General features: G+C 41.6%; 2 protein-coding genes across 2 annotated transcripts in view; both read left to right on the plus strand.

Annotated features, from left to right (window-relative positions):
- Positions 1–5,083, plus strand: part of SAAL1 (serum amyloid A-like 1) — a 10,521-nt gene extending 5,438 nt beyond the window's left edge. Inside the window, exons 4-11 of the mRNA XM_009328546.1 lie at positions 317–376; positions 638–753; positions 1,845–2,028; positions 2,306–2,388; positions 2,533–2,721; positions 3,494–3,690; positions 4,226–4,318; positions 4,891–5,083. Of these exons, the coding sequence (XP_009326821.1) occupies positions 317–376; positions 638–753; positions 1,845–2,028; positions 2,306–2,388; positions 2,533–2,721; positions 3,494–3,690; positions 4,226–4,318; positions 4,891–4,983 (1,015 nt within the window). The 3' untranslated portion in view covers positions 4,984–5,083. The remainder of the gene's footprint in view (positions 1–316; positions 377–637; positions 754–1,844; positions 2,029–2,305; positions 2,389–2,532; positions 2,722–3,493; positions 3,691–4,225; positions 4,319–4,890) is intronic.
- Positions 5,084–7,273: 2,190 nt separating this feature from the next.
- TPH1 (tryptophan hydroxylase 1) overlaps positions 7,274–22,596 on the plus strand; it is a 28,089-nt gene continuing 12,766 nt past the window's right edge. Inside the window, exons 1-2 of the mRNA XM_009328607.1 lie at positions 7,274–7,426; positions 8,797–8,982. Coding sequence (XP_009326882.1) covers positions 7,274–7,426; positions 8,797–8,982 — 339 coding nt within the window. The remainder of the gene's footprint in view (positions 7,427–8,796; positions 8,983–22,596) is intronic.

Raw genomic sequence — 22,596 nt, forward strand, 5'->3', positions numbered from 1 at the left:
GGGCCTGTTGCGACAGGACAAGGGGGAATGGCTTTAAACTAAAGGGGGGTAGATTGAGACTAGATATAAGGAAGAAATTTTTTACGCTGAGGGTGGTGAAACACTGGCACAGGTTGCCCAGAGAGGTGGTGGATGCCCCATCCCTGGAAACATTCAGGGTCATGTTGGACGGGGCTCTGAGCATACTTGATCTAGTTGAAGATGTCCCTGCTTATTGCAGGGGGCTTGGACTAATGACCTTTAGAGGTCCCTTCCAACCCAGACCATTCTATGATTCTGTGATTTATTAATCTAATCTTGCATTTTCTCCTTAAAGCCAAGTGTTATTGCAACGTTTGTGTGATTCAGACTCTCCGACTCTCCTGGAAACAAGCAGGTAGGACATCTCAGAAATTAATGCATCATTAGTGTAGTTCTGCTATGTTCTGAGGCCTGGGAAGAAAATTGACAAGTGGGCTCACTATTTTATTATCCTCTCATCCTACCTTTTTGTCATTTCCGCGTTGTTCTGGAATTGATTTGCTGTGAGCTAGATTCCTGTTTCTGTCGCATCGTTCTCATTGTTTTGAATTTACACTTGCACAGCTAAAATCAATGAATTGACTTCTGATTTGTTAAATGGGCAATTCTTGTCTAGGTTGTTGTTAACTTGCCTCTCCCAGCCTGAGGTGGCCAGTGTCTGGGTTGAGAGAATCCGAGAAAACCCTTCTGTGTATGACTGTGTTTGCTTTATCATGTCCAGCTCTACAAATGGTAAGTTGCCAAAACAAGCTGGGAATTAGTGGGTGTTTGCAGAAAAAAATAAGAACTGAAGTATGCAGTTTCAAAGACAAATATTTTCAACTGGGAGTACAGAATTTCTTTAAAGTAAACCTCATGAATTTAAAGGACACCAAAATGAACTTGTCCTGCCTTTGCAGGTTTATATATATATGTAAAACCAACCAGAAAAGCACCCATAGAGGAAGAAGAAAGCTCTGTGGGGGAATAAAAATAAGTCTAATAGAAGAAATTTTTATTCGGCACAGTAAAGGAAAGGACATAGCCCTCATTCAGGGATATACACATGTCATTTTTGATCCTTGAAACAAGACCTCATTTAAAATTTTTTTCAAATTAGATATGTATTTTCCATTTTTAAAACTACCATACTTGAGGAATGTGAACTGGAGGAATGATTCAGTTACTCTGAATGGCAGCAGAATATGTCACAGGCTTTAGGTATGCAGTCAGCGATACGCAAATCTTTCTTAGCACTGATTTAGCAAAAACCACACTAAGCACCTAATCATGGAAATATTTTGAATAGCATTTATTTTTCACATCCAACTCAATTGTAACAGGAGTTATCATTTGTCTAGGAATCCTAATAATTTAGCTTTTTCAGTTTTTTTTTTTTTTTTTTTAATGACAACGCTCAGAAATCCTGCTCCGTCCAATTGAAATCACAGATCTACTTAAGTAAAATGCAGATTGGCAGGTGTAATGTTAGCAGAAAACTGCATATTTAGGGACAAATCTTGGAAACTTTTACTTCGGAAGCAGAAGTTACGACTTTTCAGGAACCTGAGTCTCTTTGCAGAATAATGTTCCTGCTTTATAAGTGGCATGATAAGGTAGAAGGTGCCTGTGGGCTTTCCAACAGTCCCTATTTATCAAACTCTTCACCTGGTCTGTGCCACAAAAAGGAAATAAACATAGCAACCATGAGTAGGTCATGAATGAAACTAATATATTTCAGCACTGAATTTACTCTGAATACTTTTATATATTAGCATTTTGCGAGCTAATTTTTGCTCTTTGTTTTTAGTCTTGTTGAAATGTACACATTCTCTCTTGTGCAGTTGAATTGCTGGTAAAAGTGGGTGAAGTGGTGGACAAACTCTTTGATCTAGATGAAGAGCTGATGTTAAACTGGATTAAAAATGGCACTTGTCGGTCTGTGGGACCGTCTGTAGATGATTCTCCTGAAAAACTTCCAGATTTTAAGATTGTGCCTTGCATACTTGAAGCAGCCAAACAAGTCCGGTATGTAAGATTTCTTTTCGGTTTCATGGCTGGGGAGACTCCTTATAACCTTGTTAAAGCCTGTGTCTGAACATCTTGATTTTGGTGGGAGCTACATAGTTTGACAGATCATTAGAATACATTTCCCTGTACTTACCATTTGAAATGAGTCAACCAGTTTGTTAGCAAAGAGAACGGCAGTGATTGCTGATAGTCTTCTGTGTGTCCAAAACACACAGAATGTAAACTCAGTAATCAGATCTTTAATTTGTCTTTGTTTTTTGTTTGTTCTGTGTAGATCAGATAATCCGGAAGGACTTGATGTCTATATGCATATTTTGCAGCTCCTGACCACGGTGGATGAGGGTATTCAGGCCATCGGTAAGACACTTGAATTGCTGCGTGTGATAGAACCAAGAATGGCAATAACTTCTAGATCATCAGATATTTAACGGGGAGAAAAACAATTCATGTACCTAGATTAAATTTGATGGGTTGGTGGGTTCTCTTTCTTTCTTTCTCAAGTGCAGGCTCCTGATGGAGGAAAAGAGACTTGGAGTTTGCTTTATGACCTCATTTGCCATGAACTTTGCCAGCCAGATGATCCACCGATCATTGTGCAGGAGCAAAAGACTGTGTTGGCCTCTATTTTGTCCGTGCTGTCTGCTATGTTTGCTTCACAGTCAGAACAAGAATACATCAAGATGAGGAAAAGCAAGTCGTGCTTTTTTCTGTTCTTTCTTTTTAAAGTTCTTTTTACAATTGACTTTATGTATGTGGGGTGAAAGGTGGTTAATTTATTACTGTTTACTAGAGATCAGAACAGAGAATTCAGTTACATGTTTGAATACAGTAAGGCTCTTTTCTGGTGACTCTCAAAATCACAGCTAGCTCAAAGTTCAGTTACTGGATATCTCTGAAGAGTTACAGTAATAGAATCTACAGATTATGTTCGGTCTTCTCCATTGGGTAAATGAATGAAAACTGCAGAATTCATCTTTGCTAAAATACGAGGTCTTGATAGTAATGTTTTTTTTTAGTAGAGGGAGATTCTGCACTTACTTAAACCCATCTTTATCACTTGTTACTTTTCAATCCATTGACAAGTCTTTTGAATTAGAAGCCTATCTTGAGAATGTGAGTCAGGGTCATCTGCAGCAGAAAGACGTTGTGTTGGTTTGGTTTATCAGATAGGATTATCTGGATGCAAATTTAACTTACTAGCCTCTGAGTTACTACTAGAGACATTTTCCTTCTCACATTCCTTACCACTGGCATATACTTCTTATGGATACAGGTTTTGGGTTTTCTACCACATTTCCACTTGCTTTTTTAAAACAGTCTTTGATAAAACACAACACTTAGATTATACGTTCCTGTAGCTGTTGTATAAAATCTTGTGGTGTGTTTCAAAATTCTGATGCCTTAAAAGGATGGGGAAAAACTTTCAGTGTTAAACTTCCATTTTCTTGTTACTTTATATTAGATATGCCTCTGGTTGGGAGCTTGATTCGTATCTTACAATACATGGAGGGCTGTGCGAAGACATCTGTTGATAACTCAAAGGATTCTGAACAACAAGAGACTGGAAGGGCCGATCTAAACGAGGAAGATTTCCATTTAAAAATTTTGAAGGATATTTGCTGTGAATTACTTTCCAATATGCTTCAAGAACTGACCAAGGTAAGAATAAACAAAATTCTAAGAGGGATTTCTGCAGGGTAGGTAAGAAAAAAGACGTTACTATTAATGTGCACATTTTTCTGCGCAAGTGAAGTTGCATACTGGAAATTAATTAGAGAATCAATCAGAAGGTGAGTAGCAATGTGTGTTAGATGGCAGGGACACAGGTTTTCTGAGCTGTATGCCTTCAGGGCCAAGATTCTGTATGATAAATTCTCCAGGTGTATGTTGCCATTTCTTTTGAATGCAAGTCAATTTATTTAAGAAAAGGAAAGAGTATCAATATATAAAGTCACCTTCTCAGCTGGACTTCTTTATTGTGGGAGCATTCAGATTAAGAGACTTGTGGTGTGTGAGCTTTCACACCTTTTTGTATTAGCTACATCTGGCATTCTCTGAGAACTGTAAGTTCGGGTCGTTATACCCATTTTTGAGGACGAAGCACATACTGTAGACACTGTGTGCACAATTTCGAGTTTGTTCTTTCGACAACTGTTCATGACATGCTAGTTGTATTTCTCGTTGTATTTCCCAGGAAAATACGTTAGAAGGACTACACCAGGGACATTTAAATGAACAGACATGTTCCTGTGCGTTTCAGAACCTCTTACCTCTGTATTTCACATCGGTGAGTATATGACAAGGTCTTTAACATAGCTGAAAAAATACTACTCGGGTGGTAAGGCCTTTCAGAATCAGATGTAGAGGTGGGACAGAGTTGCTCAGACACAGGTAATGTGCCATTCTAGACACTTAGCCTCTCTGTCTCTTCTGGCTTACTTCAGCCAGAGCTTTGCTTAGATCATCAGCTGATACAAGGGTCAAACTGTGCTGAAATGAAGGAATGTCTGCAAATTTATGCTAGCTGAAAATTTGTCCTGTACATTTTTATAGAATAATTATTCTAAATATTTTTCATAGGGTGCTTTTCTTTGTGTACTTTTAAACAATAAAATAAGAGTTTGGGGAAGGCGATAATGTTTCAAAATTTAGACCAACTGAAACTGTGGGGTTTAGGATGAAGTTATCTACTGTGGAGCATTTTCCATTATTCTTTGCAGTGGCTGCTGCTGGCTGCTGTTGGTGGGAAGGTAGAGGAGTAGAGAGATCCCCTATACCAAGTGTAAGAATTCTGTGTTCCATGCAAGTTTGTTTTTTTTTTTTTTCTTCTTTTTGTGTGTGTTTGCAATTTATTTCCAGGTGGAGAGTTTCCTGGAAGTTCTGCGTGAGGCTGATCAGACACTTGCTGACAATCTAGAAAAACGTTTCCCAAGCCTGAAGGTTCACGCCTAAGAATGTGCATGAAATATCTTCCTTCTTTGGAATGAAGATTTTTGACTCTTTCATTAGTGTTTCAGCAATCAAGTTTTCAATAAACGCAGGAGAATGAGGCAACCTCCTTACCAACAGGTGGCTTTTAAGAAATGTTGCAGGTAGCCCTGATTAACCTAGGGTTAATCTGCTCTGCATGGGGAAGGAAATTACTGTAAATTCAGTTCTGCATCTTCCATCCTGTTTGCCCTGGTGATGAGATCAACTGTTGATTTCTTGTTGCTCTTCTGCAGCATAGTGTTCTTTGAATAACTCTTGATTTTGTGCTTTTCAACTGAAGTTGAAACAGCAAAATGAACAAAATGCACTGAGTAGGTTTTTAACATGATGCTGGTTTCTTCCAAGTTGCTGTTGGCAAAAGGAGGATTGATCAGTAGGAAATCTCAGATGTCCTCTGCCTAAGGACCTTCAGGCACCTGATAAAAACCAAGAGTTGAATTACACGGAGTTGTTTAGGGTTTTTTTTCTTTCTTTTTTTTTTTTTTGTCTTTTAGATCATATCAGTACCTCGAGCAGGTATTGTAACAGAAACGTTTCATCCTGCTCCTTTAAAATCTTCACACTTCTTACATTGAAGCCTCTTCTACACTGCAGCTCTGAGCTGTGGCATCTAGGTCCTGTGCAGTTTAAAGGGTTTGAGAATATGGTTACCGATGGTCTATGCTGCAGCTTCCAGCCATTGCAGCCAGTTACCCAGAGTTAGAGTTGTAGGGTAGGTTTGGATTTAATCTGTGGCATACTTGCAAACTCTCTGCTCTTGTAAAGCAGTCTGTACTTCAGTTCAGGAATGTAACATGTATCAGACAATTCTTTCCTCATTCATGTATCTTATGAATTATCTGTGAATGATATTAGAAATGCCACGTTAGCCTTGGTTTTTCAGGGGAGCTTAAGGTGTTAGGTCACTTGCAGTAAATTCAGTCTACAGTCTTCTAAGAATCCCACTTTTAATGTAATGCAGTTAAAACACAATGCAATTTTTAGATCACTTGCCTGCATGCAGCGCAGCTAATGTTTTCTGTGTCTGAAAAGACAGTATAGCAACACATCAGCTTCACTGTTTCTATAAATGAGAGTGGAAAACAATTGATCTTTTATTAGGTTTGGGATGTAAAAGAAGATGGGAACCAGAGCATAGAGAATAACTTAATACCATATACACACATTCCCTGGCTCTCCAGGTTTTTACAGACTTTAAGTATTAATGTGCTGGGCCATGTTCTGTTTGCCCTGAGTCACCTGTACATGTGGTAAAATACAGTATGTGTATATGTATATAGCCTTTTCATCCAAACTTGCAGTTTTCAAAAATAGTGCAATTTAATCATTCCCTTGGGCTGCCAGCAGCATCTTAGTTGTCGGCAGGGGATTTAGAATTACAAATATCTGACTTGTGTCACCAAAAAGAATTGCCATGGTTTCTGTCAATTTTTTTATGCTATGTTTATTGGAGAAAACTGGTAACTGTGAATAGGATGACAACATTTTTCATACTACTTTGACAGTTTTTGGATATTTTCTTAAACCTACAGATTTGTAATAAAGTTTCTTTTTAAAAAAAAACAACTGTATCCTTTCCTTCATTCTAAGTGTCAATTACATTTGTTTTCTGAGCCACTGGAAGTGTCTGTTACTCCCAAGTACGTCATTTGTAAGAGGAAAATTGAACCTCTTCATAATGTCAATGTCCTGTAGAATATGTTGTCCTTCATTGGATATTCATTTTACCTCTCGCTTTCTTTGCTTAGTCATTTTTATGGTCTGGAAGTTAATGTCTCTCATCCAGTTGTTAACATTTTTCTGAGCTTAGTTTGTCCCCAGGTGTATCATAAGTATCTTTATGATAGTACACCATAGTTAAGAATTATTTCTGTCTTGAATTACTTGTGTCTTGAAATCTGTTGTCGTTGTTGAAGTTTTGTGGTAGTTTAATGTAATATACAAAAAAGCTGAGACAAGTTCTGTTGTTTTATTTTGTTCCTTCTTTATTTCAATACACAAGTATCCAGTGTTGGCTGATTAATTGTTAAACGTGGTATCACTAATTACAACGAGTAGGCGAGACACATAATTTCCCTGATATAATTATTGCCTAATTGGGATGATACCTAATGCCTGTCATGTGGTAGAAAAAACGGCCGATGTCAATAAGTGGGAAACCGATTGGGTCCCATCCTCCCGCTCTTCTGCAATTGAAGAAGCTGTAGAAACGGGTCCATCAGCTTTGCTTCAGCAGAATGATAGTTCGAGTATGCCGGGAATTCTTATCCTTGATAAATATGGTGAAATGGAGTCTGAATTCCCCCTTTGCCCCACCAAACAGCTGCTCTTGTGCAGTCTGTGCTGCCTGGGTGGGCCAGCGCTGTCTTTAGGAGCAACAGGCTGGCGCCAAATTGAATGCAAGGTAAATGTGCAAAGTTTTTGGCATTCAGATGTGGAAGAAACTATTTGTGGTAGCGGGTGGATGATGTGTTTGGAAGTGGTGTGCGTGTATTTCATCGTCTTGCCAGCAGGGATCTCCCTTAGCCTGTGCTTTGTGAACATCGTGTGTGGGTTTTTTGGTGGTGGTGGGGTTTTTTTGTTTATTTTTTGTTCCCTCTCCTAGCCATGCTTTGACACCGACTGGCAAGCCAGATCTCTCTGGGCTAGTTGATTCAGAATGGCTATCTATCTGTACAAGCAGGCAAGCAGCTTTCTTCCAGACCAAAGATCTGATTACCTCCATAACACCCTCCTTTTGGGGGAAAAAAGAGAAGTACTTGTCACTGCTTTGTGCAGAGCTCTGAAGAAAAGGCGAGTATCTGAAGCATTGAACTAAAGTAACAGGAACGCGCTGTTACCTCCTGCTTGGACAGAGCTGGATGTGAATTGTGGCACGAGCACACCTAGAAAATAGAGGTAGAAATCAGACTGGAAGGCCTTAAATTAGACTTAATAGATCCATATAATAATTTCATTCAAAGATAGGATTCTAATATTCTTTTGACTCATGTTTTATGTACATTTGGCATCTTTATCCCACACAGTAACTTTTTCCTGATGGGGCAAAGAAATATAAACCCAAAGAAATTTGGTATGTGGAGAAAAATCAATGATACTAGAATGCTTCATCTGCTCCCTTGATGGTGCGAGGAGATTGTTGCTGCTCTTCATAGCCTAATGCTTGTCCAGTATTCATGTCACAAACCTGTCCTTTCTGGTAGAATAAACCATGAAACCTAATGTGCTGGGAAGTTCTTTTCTATGCTTCTCCGTATTCGGGTCACTCTGCTTTCTTAATTTTCTGTCATTGCATGTTTAGTTCATATTTTCTTATAACTGCTATGATGATTCCTTTGTCTGTAAGATTATGCGTTGTTAGTATTGACCTATTATAACTACCTTTGGCTGTAACTAAGCTGAATGCAACCCCCCCCCCCCCACACCCCCCAAACACCCCCCCCCCCCCCAAACCCCCCAAAATTATTTGTTATTCAGCCATCTTCATAGTTTATGATACTGGTATGAAAAGGTAAGGATATGTTACTGTGGTTTTGTTTGTTTTGAAAATCTGTGCTCTTTCCCACTAGCCTTGGATTATATTTTGGCTGTTACTGAGAGTTACAAAAGCAGCAGTATCTGTTTTCTTTTTCACTTGAGAATTTGCTTTTGTTTCTAGAGCAGAATCTCTTGCTCACAGCAGTTCCTTAGCATATCCTTTATTTTTCCCTCAAAATTAAATGTTGCCCATTTTTTTCCTTTTTAATGCTTGCTGTTTACTTTTTTTTGTTCTAGATGATGATGACATTAATGTGCTCTGCCAAACTCAATGAGAAAGGAAGAACCTGCTACACCTGGGGCAAGGACCAGTCTGCTGTAATATTATACGATTTCTCAAAAATCCTTCATGTGAAGGCAAACAAAAGCAGCGAGCAGCTGTGCGTTTGCTCTCCAGTCACGGTCGTGTGCGTCCGTCATGCAGTTAGTGTGCCCCTCAGTCAGAGCTGACAAGGCGTGTGCTAAGTGAACCTGACATCACAAGGTTGGTAAAATAAACCAGTTTATTTCCAATAGCTATTGATGGAGGTTTTGCCATCAGAAATATTGCTCCTATTCCTCCTTTTATTTGCCTCCCCAATTCAATTATTTACCTCTTTTCCAAAAAAATGGTTTTATAATGCAAGGAGCTGGCATCTAAGATTGGTAAGAGAAAAGGTTTGCTCCTGAGTTATTGTGAAGAAAATGAACAAACCCAGGGAAAACGGGTTCTGTTTTCTTTCTTTCCTCCAGTTCAGGTCTTTTGGAGTTAGCTGTGTGTCTTAATGATGTCTCAGAAAAGTCTGAGAGCTGAATTTGATACGAAGACTAATGCAAACAAGATTGCTTGAAAAGGTAACAGTGGTAGGATGCTGTGAAGAGAAGTAAGGCAGTAATACTAGAGAAAGAAAAGAGGTGATGAAGGGGTACTACAGAAAGAAAGAAAGCAGGAAAAACCTGGCAGAATTATGACAAAGGGGATAAAGAGCGAGCAAGTGTAATGTTGAAGGAGAAAAGTACTAAATATCGGTAACAATGTTAGCATTCTAGATTTGTCCAGGTGGAATAGCTTATGTGCGGTCACCTATCAAAAAGGTGTAACGTTGGTTATGTTTTCTGTTTTCAAAGCTGAATCTCTTTTGTAGTTTTTCCTGCTCTCTTGGAAATGAGACAAGTTTAAGGTGAAGGTGAGGTCTTAAAAACCACAGCAGGTGGGCAAATTAGTATTGCTTGATTATTTTTTTTATTTTTAATTTTTTTCATTCTTATTCACCACCCCCCACCACCTCCCCTGTTTTTGCTGGCTGGCTGAGGCATCAAGGAGCCGTTTCACGACGGACGTGCGGCAGTTCCAGGTGTTGCATGCCCTTGCCTCGCACAGGTCTTGAACCTGCCGGAGGTGAGATCTGAAAGCAGAGTCCTACAGGGTTGATGTTTGCGTTGCACACTGGTCTGAGATGAGCACAGCAGACTGCAGCGTACTCCTGGTTTTGATAACTAGTTAGGTGTTGAGGGGAAGGGGCCTGCTTGATGCCTGCCTGTGTTTACTCGAGGAGAACAAAATCCTGCTCTGTCTGTAGTAGCAGTCAGTATGAGTACAAATCTACAATCTTGAGTTTGACTTCAGCGTTTTTATATGAAAACATATTTACCTAAAATTAAAAATTCTGTGTGATTAATATATTGTAACTACTGGGATTAAAATCCAAGCCTTGATGTAACACGCTCGTACATCCATGGTGGTTTCTTCATACATGTGGAGTAGGCATGATGACCGACGGCATGTTTGTGCCTATAATAACTGAAGTCCCATGTCGTTAACACTTCCCCAATTTATGTCCCTTCATCCAATTTCCAAGGAAACCTTAGAAAAGCAAATGCGCCTTGATATTCAGTGTTGCAATGGTGGCAGTTATTTATATTGTGCTTTAGGTTATGCAAACTCCATTTTAATTTTGCAATGAGCTTGTATCAATATTATTTTTGCTGTCACGCACATCATTTTTGGTGACAGCCCTGTTTAAAGAAGTTGTAACTTTAACAAGCCATCTGTTAACCTTAGGTAGAAAGGAAATGCTTTTGTCAATTACCCTAATGAAATCACAAAAATCATTTCCTGGTCTCCAGTTGTAGCCCAGTCATCCTATCTTTTGTCAATAGGAGGATATTGAAACACACAGGAAAATACGTGCACACTTTTATCCTGCCCTGCAATATAGCCAGTGTTGTGTTTTAGTGCAGCAAATTGTAATTAGCCAGTTATGTCAGAAAGTTTTATTTTCCATTAAAAATTCTGTAGTGCACAAACTTTTATTCAACATAAGAGAGTTTCCTCTTTAGTCAGGTAGGAAGGCTGGGCACAGGAACCACGGGAAGACATGTTGAGTTCATGCCAGCCTGATTAGTAAAGATTTTGATTTAATGAGTTAAGAGAGTAGAAAGGAAGGAGAAACACTTCAGCTTAGGTGGGAATAAATAAAACTGAAAAATACTCCATTTTGTCATTTGGGATGAGGCCACTAGAATGGCTGAATGGAAGGAGGAGAAATAGTGGATAGAAAAGGCTGGAGTAATGGGAAAGGGAAAAATGAATGGTGAAAACATGGAAGACCAAGGAAGGACTCCGGCTTTGCGAGCTCTTTAGATGGAAGACATTTATGAGGGGATAAAAAGAAACATGGGAAATTGCCTATGAGCTGGCAAATGATGTAGGTTCAAGGAAAGTCTTTGAGGGACCTAAATGTGTTGCCGCTGTGCAGAGTGAACTGTTCACGTGGGAAAGTCCCAAGCCCAAACAAAGGGAAGATTTGTCCTTTCCCTTTTTCTCCTCTTGGAGAGGATTTGACAACTCATAAAAGGAGGTGGGAGATAGATGCAGAAGATACTGGCATGGAGTTGCTCTGGAGTGGGGCTGGAGTTGCCCAGGCCAATTCTTGTGCAGTGCATGTGTTTACGGGTACAAGGGACAAACCCAGCAAGAGCAGTCAGGTGTAGCCCCGAGAGGCAGACTTCTTGCAGCCTTCCTGCTTCTCCAGCCTTTCTGGATGCTAGAGCGGGTGGGTAAGGCCAGCATCCAGCACTGTGTTGGGGCAGCATCTGTGCAAGTGTGTTTTGGAGCCCACCCTGCTCGCTTCCCTCTTGAGCAGTGCTCTCCAGCGATGGATGAACTTAAGGATCAGAATCAGATCTTTTATTGCAATGTTATCACTAACGGACCTGGAGCCAACCCTCAAGATGGAAGTGTTGAAAATAATCCCAGCGCTACTCCACAGCTGTCACCTTTGCATTAGAAGAGCTCTTAATACTGCACTACCCTCTGTGTGGTAGACTTATTTTTGGTCCATGGTGTAAAGGTTGAGCGCTCTTTTTTGGAAGAACCTGCTGAATGCGACACGGCATGATGTGGTTGCCCTTACAGGGTAAAGGAACTGCTTTCATGATTTAATTAACCAGTCATTCTGCTGATCCCTGAGTTTACTCAGACTTGAAAGAAGTAAACTTAATTAAATTAAACAAAGCTTTTTCCTTCCCACACATGCTCTGGGCCCTTTTGCTTCTTCTCAGAGATAACAAAAAGCTTATGAATAACAGACGCAGTCTTTTTTTTTGTTGTTGTTGACCTGTTGCAGAAGGCCAGCAGGAGAAAGATTATGCACAGGTGCAGTATGTGCATGGCATCAGAGGAAGAGGACATATGGGTGTTTGAAATGAGTGTGTGATTTTTTTTTTTTTTTTTTTAATTTAAATTCCTGTGTTAAGTTGGCAAAAGGATAAAACTGTCAAGGTTTCAGTGTTGCCTGTTGCAGGCCAAGATAATTTTGACAAAAAGTGGTAATGTTCAAGTTCAAACCTTATTAAAACAGAGGAAAGAGATGAGAGGTTTGAATTCAGTTCTCAGCTTATCCAAGGGCTTTTTGTTTTTAACCACCTTAAGCTGGGTAACCCCTTGGTGCCTTGCAATGTGATTCAGCAGCAAATCTGGATTAAGTGTTTTCCCCCAGCCAGAAGTGACTGCCTGTTCAGTTGTACTGCGCAACTGTCTGCCTGTGTGTTTTTGAGAGCATAGCCACAAATTTAAAGTGGTTTTGTTTGTCTGGCCACAGATGGAGAGCATTGTGTAAATGCGCATCCTTGCCCAAATGTGGGCTTTCTGCCTCCTCTCAAATGGAGCTGTTCTGACAGCAGCTTAGGCCTGCCCTCTCTTAACACTGTGTCTTCATTTCTAGTCTTGTGTATGTGTTGGGGAGGTTTATGGAGGGAGATGTAATCACGGGAAAGACAGTTCTCTTATACTCTACTGCATGCACTTGCGTCATGTGTTTGTCATTTGCAAATGACACAGCATGTGTCTATGTAGATGTCATTTACGGTGTGCTGTGCCCAATTTACCAGCAAATCTCTGATAACTACGTTTACTATGTGATTTTTCAGGTGAATTTGGACCTCCCTATCAGTAAATTCATTCTAGACTGTATTGTCTTACTTGTTTGTACTAATAGGGTAAGAGAAAGCGGTTAGGGTGAAAAAGCTCAATAAAACCAAGAAATACCAAATCTATTTAATCCCCTTTGTCCTCTGGAGCAATTCTCCCATCAATTGAAAACAAAGTTGATTAAACACAATTTGTTCTTGACTAAAAACACATTTAAAAATAAGCAAATATTTTGTCCAGGTAGTTTGCCAGATATTAAAAATCAGTTTGACTCATCTAAAATGAACTTTTTTAATTTTTGTAAAAATTAATACTCTCTTTTCCATTTAATTCCTAAAAGCATTGTGAAAAGATGGGAGGTGTGGTGTTAGCTCACTAGATATACTGTTGTGAATTGTACCAAGCTCTACTTGCACAAACACATCTTCGTTAAATTTTCATTAACCTGTTCTGGTCAACACTTGCATCCTCTTGTCAATATTCAGTTATATGTCTGCTCACAGTTTACCAGCCTAATCTTTTATCCATTATCCTGGTTACTGTTTAGCTAATGCTTTTAGCCTTGTATATTCTTATAATGTTATATTTCTCTGAAACAAAATTTTGCACCAAGTGTTACTAAAAGCAAAGCCCTCTAATCAGGCAGATGAAACTCATTAGTGTTACGTTTCAAGGAGCCTTTCTTTGATGCAAACTAATTAATTTTGCCCCATTGCAAAATTGTCCTAACTGTAATGGGAGCTAAAATCTAATAAGATAAAAGAAACTCAGAGGGGAAAAAACGTCTGTCATGAGAACGCAGCGAGATGAACAGCTTTTGCTAATCTTGGAAATGATGATGTGTTTTACAGCTCCGAGGCTGAACATTTTGCAATTGCCGGCGTGTTTAAAGTCCCTACTGTGAACTGATGGGTTTACATTGCTTGCTGGTTTTCATCCTTAAAGCAGAAAGTAACTGTGATTTAATTTACTTTGTTCACACTGACCAGTGGTCAGTGTTAGTACCTAGACCACAATTTGCCGTCAGTAGTCTCTTTTGCTGTGTGACTACCAGGATTTCAGTGGATGGGGTGTGTGTGTCTAAAATCTGCAGGCTGAGAACGGTCCTCCAAGCTCATTTCACTTTGAAACACTGATGGAACATAACAGATTGGCTAGGAATGAAAAATCTGGCCACATCCTCTGTTTCAGAAAGGCTGATTGTTTACAGCAAGGAGGTGAAATGAATACAAAAAAACCTGCTTTAACAGGCAGACCCAACTGTGATTGTTTGGACCTTAGAGTCTGCTCTTGATTTCCCTTGGCCTTGCTATTTTTAAGGTGTGTGAAATATATTGAATGCAGTCTTTCTGCTTCTTACGTTCAACAAACCTAATGTCGGGTAAACTTCCTAAATTAATATGAATGTGGTAGAGGCTGGTTACTGGCGCACGCTCATGGTAAGGCTGCGCTGTCAGAAGTGCCTGAAGAGCTCTCGTTCTCTTTTCTGAGTGGATCAAAGTCTGCTGAATCGCTTTCTGAGCTGCACTTACTCATATCATTAGCAAGTACAAAGCTTTCTCCTTTGTTAGCTTGTTCCACCTCACTTTGAATGCAAAATATGCTGCTGTTATACTAATTAGGCCAACAGGCTGAGGTTAACAAACAGTCACTTCTCTTATCAGCAGGCTTATTTATGCATTTGACTATTTTGCTTTGTGTTTGTGTGTTTGCCTATGATGTAAAAGAACTGGATAATTCTTGAGGTTTTTGAAGAGAAATGATAATGCAGTAGAAATAGTGCTAACGGAGTGGTTCCTCAATGAATGGAGTCCACTTCTACACTTTCTGCTTAAGGGATGGGGAGGTATTGGGACCCGGTCAGAAGTAATCCCTGGCTTTGGATCCCATGTTACTTTGAGCGCTAAGAGCGGCTGTTTTCAGTGCTGGTGGCTGAGGTTGCCTATGGCTCTCGGACACCATTCTCCTCTTCTCGGACGCTTTGTGTTTCATATTCAGGATAACCATTTTGCACCCTGTACTCTGAGCTCTCTGCAGTTCGCGGCAATGGCAGCTTTGGTGCCAAAGCCCTCAGCACCAAGCGGCTTCTCAGCCTCTCTCCCCTTGCCAGGGCTTTGGGGCTGCTGGCTGTGCAGTGCAGCTGTGCAGTGCAGCTGTGTAACCTTGGCTCAGACTGCTGTGAAAACAGCTGTGAGCCTCCTCTTCATTCATCCTTGCCTGAGCTACGCTGCAGGTATGCTGTGCCCGGCCACGTCCCCCGCTGATCCCAGCTTGCTGACTTGACTTCCCAGCTTGACCTCAGACCTGCTTGCCACTATGGACTTGTCTGGAGATCTTTTGGCAGCACCTGGGTGCCATTCCCGGGACTGTCCTGCTCCCCTTGCTCAGGCGCAGTGGCACTGCCCACCCGCCTGGCTGTCATCTCTGCACCAGCACCTGTGAGCAGGGCTACAAAATCTGCAGGAGGGACGTGGATACGTGACCCTTCTGCTTTACAGTCTGGGTAGTTGTTCGGCCATCCTGCCAGGAGGGCAGGATTGGTGCACAAGCCCAAGCAGAACAGTATTTGTAAGACTCAGGTTGTGCTAATGGAAATGCAGTATTTCCTTGTCCTCTCTAAGCTGCGCTGTCTTTCCAGGCAGTATGCAGATCAGTTTGTCAAGCTTTCCGCTTGGCTTTCCCCACCCCTGGTTGATGGTTGTCACTGGACTAAATCCTGTTTGCAGTAGTACAAGGGGAATTTTTGCCGACTGCGGCAGGACCAGAGCTCTGTTACTTTCTGCAGATTTCACTTGAGGCGACTTGGCCAACACTGAGCAGATGGGGGGGGGGAGGGGGGAAGGAGTTGTAACTGGCACTTCTGTACCCACTAACTCCAGAGTAATCGAAGCAAAGTGCTCTTTCAGGATTTTGGTTCCCAATCAGACAACAGTTTTGTTTGAAATGTAGCTGATATAAAATTTGTGGTAACATATTCACTGGTGAAAACAAATCAGAGCATGGTTTCTCCCTTGCCCCAGCAGCGTCTTAAGTAACCTTTTGTAAAAAGCTTGCAAAGATGTTGTTAGGAAAAACTACACCTTGTTTGCTCAGAGCAGCATGTAACTCATGTCACTCGTGATTTTATTTAGCTTTTATGAAAAGAAATATATTACCTGCCTCAGATGAAAGGGCTAATATTATTTCTTTAAACAGTCCTAAGCAAATATACAAACAGTGAATGGTCTGTTGGCTAGATGTGCTTCAGTAGATTTACACAGCATCTCTGGCTTTTCAAAATAAGCATGCTTAAAGGCTATTGATACTACAGCTGGCTGAATCACACTGAGTGGGTAATTTGCCTGATTGGTTCTTGCACTTTTCATTGGAAAAAGATATTTGTAAATGTTTCCAATAATTGCATAATTTAAATTCCCCTTTTTCTTTTGTTGCCTATTAACTGCTTATGAATCAAATGCTTCATTACTCAACAACTATTCAGTAACACGGAGAGTTAACTGATTGCTAAACCCTCATGGGGATGTGGTCCCCTTCCCAGGAGCTGAGTTATTGCACCGAGACATCCAGACGTTTCTCGGTGGTTGTTCCGAGTACAGTGCATGGCACCTGTCTTAGCCTCACACTGGTGAAAGGTTGGGTGAATTGCCCTGGGAAGTGGTTGTTGAAAGAACGGTGGTTCACAGAAGAAGGGAGCAAATGGAAGAATTCCTGTGTTGAAAACTGGGGATTTCAGATCCATACATTTTTAGAAAATTTGAAAAGCTTTTGGATTTGGAGCTGTTTAACTCCCAGAATTTAGGTAAATGACCTAAACCACAATGATAGGTTCTCTCCTTTAAGTGAGAGAGGTCAAAGTTTGGGAGAATGAAGATTAGAAAGTGAATAGAAGCGAGTGCTGCTGCTTAGGTCTTGTTACGATCAATGCTTTATAAACATTAAAAATCAGTAGAAGAAAATGAGTCAGATTTTCAGACCAGCAGTTTTTCAGCCATCGGTATATTAGAGCATCCATGAAATGTAAGCAGACTATGAGGAAGATCTTTAAAACCTATACTGGAAAATAAACTGTTTCAAAGGACTGCATGATGTTCGTCTGCTCTCTTCCCTGCAACTTCCTGCAACTTCCACAGTGCTTGCCTAAGTGCCATGCAATTCTTAAAGGCATAACTTGTCTGCAGCAGTTAATTAATGGAAAGGCAGAGGGCTGATTAGAATTTGCAGTAGTCTATTCCGGAGAAGGTAATTATGATTAGAGCAGACAGACTTAGTATTAAGTCGTATTAAACCTGTTTTGTTCAGGGATTTAACACTTCATACCTCTTTCTGGAAAAGCTTTAAGCAGCCACATTGCCTCAGGCCAGTGCTCCTGGTTGGAAAGGCAGATGGCTGGGCCAAATGAAGTCCAAGGGATGGCCAAGGAGGTTTATACCCCAGAAGTGATGTTGTGAAATTACCTCACTGGAGATTAGAGCACTTTCTCCTACCACACAGGGAGAAGGGGTAATTCACACTGATGACCTTGATGGGATTGAGAAGACTTTAGGGCTGACTGATTCTCTCCTTCAGTCTTGCTGTGTTCAGGTAGATAATCTTATCTTTCAGCAGAAGATAAATTCTGCAGATCATTCACAACCTGCCTTTCCATGGTTCTTGCCTGATCAGTTGTCGCCAGTTGAACAAAATCACCCTCTGACTCTCTCCCTCAGCGCTGGAGCACTTGGGAGCGCCTGTACTACATTGATTTTTCTTTTTTCTGTCTTTTTGGTGGTGTGTTTTTTTCTTTTTTTTTTTTCCCCCAGACCACCTTCCCCAAAGTGTTGGTGGATACAAGACTTGTGCTGTGTCTGGAAAGATGGACTGGGTTAGTTGAGTCCCTACATATTTTACCTACGACCCATGGAAAGCAAACTTTCTCAGAGTGGGAGGAAAAGGAGACGTAGGGCAGAAGGTTTGTGTTGTTCTGTTTCAGAGACAGCAAAAAGTGAGTCCCTTTACTGTGTGGCCCTCTAGGGAGGGGAAGATCTGGAGGTGTGGCAGTTTGTTTTTAATACTTTTCAGCCTAAAAATTTCCAGAGCATTTATCGACAAACGTGTACCCACAAGGGTCAGCACCACTGTCTGGTTGCAAACTCTGCTGTCAAGTTCCTGCTTTGAAGAACAAAACAGAACCCCCCCAAAAACTAGAGAGGAAGAGTCACCTCTGAGGTAGCAGCTGGGAAGCAGGATTAGAGTTGTGGCCTCTTCTGGAGCCACTTGACATTCCTGGACCTACTCCGGCAAAGGGCCCAGAAAACATGGGACTTCTCAGTCTGACACTACCCTCTCACCTGCTAAGAAGAGGAGGGTTCATTTAACGAGGCATTATGAGGGAATAATGTAACTGAAAGCCAGCTCTCATAGCCTTCATAGTGAGTGCTATCACAGTTGCTCTGTGCCAATACAACAGGTTTTGCGGCAGCCACACAAGGCAAAGCGCTGTCTTGCAAGACGTGTGATCAGCTTGACCCACTTTTGAGCAGGGTTAGACCTGTACTTGATCCTCAGGTGCTGATTATCTGTCTGGAGAGCTTTGTCTGTATGAGAGGCTGTATGTGAGAAATCTCCTGTGGGCTTTAAAATAATTAATTAAATAAGGCAATACAGTGATATTTATATATCTCTCATGAGATAAGGAGGGGCCTGTTTCCCTATAGTGTTGATGTCCCAGGTTGTCTCTTTGTCCTTCACAACTCCTTCCCACCTCAGGGTCTGTGTAGACTTCTGATGTCCCACTGAAAACTTTTGGCCTCTCTCTGCCTCAGTGCTCCTGCAGACCAACTCTGTGACAATTCAAACATTTTCTGGGTCAGTCTTTGCTTGTGCTGCCTCCTCCCACGATGAGCAGAGCAGCACCTGTGCATGTTGCTGTCCTGTTTGCATTCCACTCCATACCTGGCTGCTAGTAGTTTTGCTGTGCCATATTGCTCTTTTCTGTGGTGAGGGGCCCAAGCCACCATTCTTAAGTGGTAGGATACGCTGCCAGCTTTTGGGAGAAGGTAGAAATGTCCCGCTGCCTGTGAAAACCCAAAGCAGCGGTTGTGCTCGCGACAGAGTGATGGTTTTCTGAAACCCTGCAACCCTAAAACTGTGAAGATTCAGCTTTCGGATGAAACCTTTTAAATAGTTCTCCTGTAAAACCATCTGCAGATTCACAGGAGCTGGAAACCCTGCGTGGAGAGGAGCAGAGCAGGCTCCAGCGAGCACCCAGTGAAAACAGGCTGTAATCGAGTCAGTTCATGCTTTGTGGTTCTGCTCTTTCAGATTACAGGGCATTGGCTGTGGCAAACAAGCATGTCTTATTAAACCAGTGAATTAGCTTTAATCTGCTCCCCAAAATTCTGGGCACCCCGGTTATCTCTTTATGTAATTAATTAATTTCATACTAAGTTAAATTTCCTTGACTGTTACTGTACTGCTCGCATTGTATCAGCAGTTATAGGCCAAGCTGTCCACGGGCTCCGCGGTGTTAGGTATGAGGAGAGGGATGACCAGCATCCCAGAAAGCTCCCGCTCAAATTGGAAATGACAGGGTGAGGATGGGAGGCAGGGACATTCCAGTCTGTTTATCAGACTGGGGCCTTGGAGGTAGGAAGTGCCCTTAAATCTGGCATAGCTGGCAGCTCAGTTTATATCCCCTCCATGGCTCTTGCGTGCCGTGAAGCTTGTGTGCTTCTGCAAAATCCTTCATTACCATCTTGTGTCTCGGTGTGGCCCCTCAGACGGTCCTGTGCCCTTCCCTGTGCTTTGTGTCTTCAGGTACCCGTAGATGCTAACCAGACCACTGCTTCTGTTGTCCCCTGGGGAGAGAGGCTCCGAAGCGGGTTTTCAGAGTGCTTGTGTGACTGACTTTGCTGAGCATCTTTATAGGTCTGGGCTGTATGGGAGGACGTCCAGGTCCCTTAACACTAGAATAATCCATATGTGTACACCAAGAATAAACTGGCTTTCCCAATGTATCTTGTGAAATCTTATAGCCTTTGAAGGAGAGGGAAAGGCAGATCTGAGTAAAAGTAAAAAAAAAAAAAATCCTTCATTCACAGTTAAAGTGACCTGAACTCAGCTGATTTCTGACGCCTGAGGAAACTTGAGTGAGAATTGTATCTTGTGTTTTCTTTCAAATTTTATCAAGGATGAGCACAACATTTTGACAGAAAAGAAAGCATGGGAATTTCAACCTGGCTGCTATCAGGAAGTACTGGAAACCAAGTCTGAGCCCAGATTTCCAAATAAAAGATGCTTACCTGCAATGGAAGAGCTTCTAGAGGGCTACCTAGTGAGTAATTGAAAAAAAATCATGCAGAATGACATGTTTGTTCTTATTATTGCTGCATTTGAGCTAGGGAAAACTGACAGATTAGTCATATTCTATCATAAATATCTTACTGTGCCCATGTTTACGGATTCATTATTAATATCAGGCGCTCATACGCTTAAGATTCTGGGTAAAGATCCTACGAATTGTTTGCTTTTTGAGTCAGCTTGTTTGATGGGGAGATCTATTCTGCAAGAAGGAAGTGAAATGTCTGTTGTAGAGCTAAGACGTATAGTGAATAAATATTACATAGTCTTTATGAAGGGAAAATTGAAGCATCTGGTCATGAAATATATCCCATTAGCAAACTGGAACAAACTGGCTTTTCCAGCTATGTCATTGCTTACAGCCGTGCTCTTTCAATCCTGTGCTGTGTCTGAAGGGCAGAGCTAGTCACCCTCAGTCCTCTTAGAAACAGGATTGTTTGAAGGTCAATGTCTTCTAGGAAGATGGAAGACACTGACCTCACTGGAGATGTTGGTGTAAGTGTGACTGTGTCTGCCTCGGTTAGATGTTAGCCTGCGTATTGGCTTCATCAGTATAATCTATCATTTGTGTTACACCAGTGTCTAAGAGATCTATTTGGAATCAAGGTTTCAATATTTTAGGCACTGGAGATTTTTCAGACACTTGAGTAAATTAGGGTAAAACTAGTCGTTGCTGCTTTTGAGCATTTCTTTAAAAGTGTTGCGGTTTAACCTCATTCTGCAACTGAGCACCCCACAGCCGCTCGCTCACTCCCCCCGCCCGGTGGGATGGGGGAGAGAATTGGAAGAGTAAAAGTGAGAAAACTCGTGGGTTGCAATAAAGACAGTTTAATAACTGAAATAGAATAATAATAATAAAATAATAAAAGAATCTACAAAGCAAGTGATGCACAATGTAATTGTTCACCACTTGCTGACCGATGCCCAGCCAGTCCCCGAGCAGCGGCCCCCCACCCAGCTTTCCCCCAGTATATATATACTGAGCATGACGTCACATGGTACGGAATAACCCTTGGCCAGTTTGGGTCAGCTGTCCTGGCTGTGCCCCCTCCCAGCTTCTTGTGCACCTTCTCTACCAGCCTTCTCAGTCGGTAGAGCATGGGAAACTGAGAAGTCCTTGACTAGTGTAAGCACTACCTAGCAACAACTGAACCATTGGTGTGTTATCAACATTATTCTCCTACTAAATCCAAAACACAGCACTGTACCAGTTCCAACGAAAACCAGGACAAAAAGGTAGGTTTGTAAGGAACATAATGAAAGACCAGAATCTCTGATTTTGGACAGCCCATGCCCAACACAAACCAATCAATCTCTCCTCCAACAGATTATGTTCCTGGGGAACGTTTTGGCTTCTCATGCTGTGTACCACAAATCTCCTTATCTTAAGGTTGTTGCCAAGTCTGACCTGAGAGGAGACAGTGAGGACTGGGCTTATTGGAGTCCAAAATCCATGATAGTTTCTAAAATATAAACATATGTCTAGATGTATACAGAAAATAAACGACACTATATATAAGATATGAAAATATATACTTTCCTGCTAATTGAAAAGTAGTTATTCTTCCTGTATGTGCAGGAGTTTTTTTAGAAAAGAAGTAACGTGCTGCAATTTATTTTCAACAGTGCAACAAATGCAGTTATTTTTAGCGAAGAACTTGATAGATCTACCTGCCGTGTTTCTCTTTGAGACTACAACCTGCACTATGCACTTTTGCAGAGCATTTAGGGGAGCTCCTCACCTGGGCCGCTGATTCCCTGTAGCTAAAGCATTGCCTTGCAGGCAACTCCACTGATTTACCCTCAGCTGCAGACTCAGCCCTCACCACCTCTCATTCATTATGCAGTTTGCCTTCCTTTTCCCACAGGTAGCATATATATTAATTAGCGATGAGCAGACACATGTTGGGAGGAGGCTGCACAGACACGATGGTGGCAGACAGGCCTCCTCTAGCCGAACGCTCGCTCTCCTCAGCCCCGTGGAGTGCAAATTCACGTTAACTGCAAAACCCACAAAAAGTCAGTCTTCTCTGACCCCCCGTTAATCTTCCTTATACAGGTCACCAAGGAGGTGTCACTCAGGAGGGAAAGCACCTCTTTCTGTGCGGGTTTTTTCGGGGGGCGGAGATGGGGGATGGTTGGTGGCTGCTTCTGAGCATCCCTGCTCCGCAAACAGTGTTTGAATAAACAGCTTTCAGCGAGTACTATTAAGAGGGTTAACGCGCCCCTTCCTCAGCTGGGGCGGGCGGTGCTTCCCCCCGCCTTCCTTCCTTCCTCCCTCCCTCCCT

Source organism: Pygoscelis adeliae, unplaced genomic scaffold (assembly GCF_000699105.1).
Source record: "Pygoscelis adeliae isolate BGI_AS28 unplaced genomic scaffold, ASM69910v1 Scaffold166, whole genome shotgun sequence".
Taxonomy (NCBI): Eukaryota; Metazoa; Chordata; class Aves; order Sphenisciformes; family Spheniscidae; genus Pygoscelis; species Pygoscelis adeliae.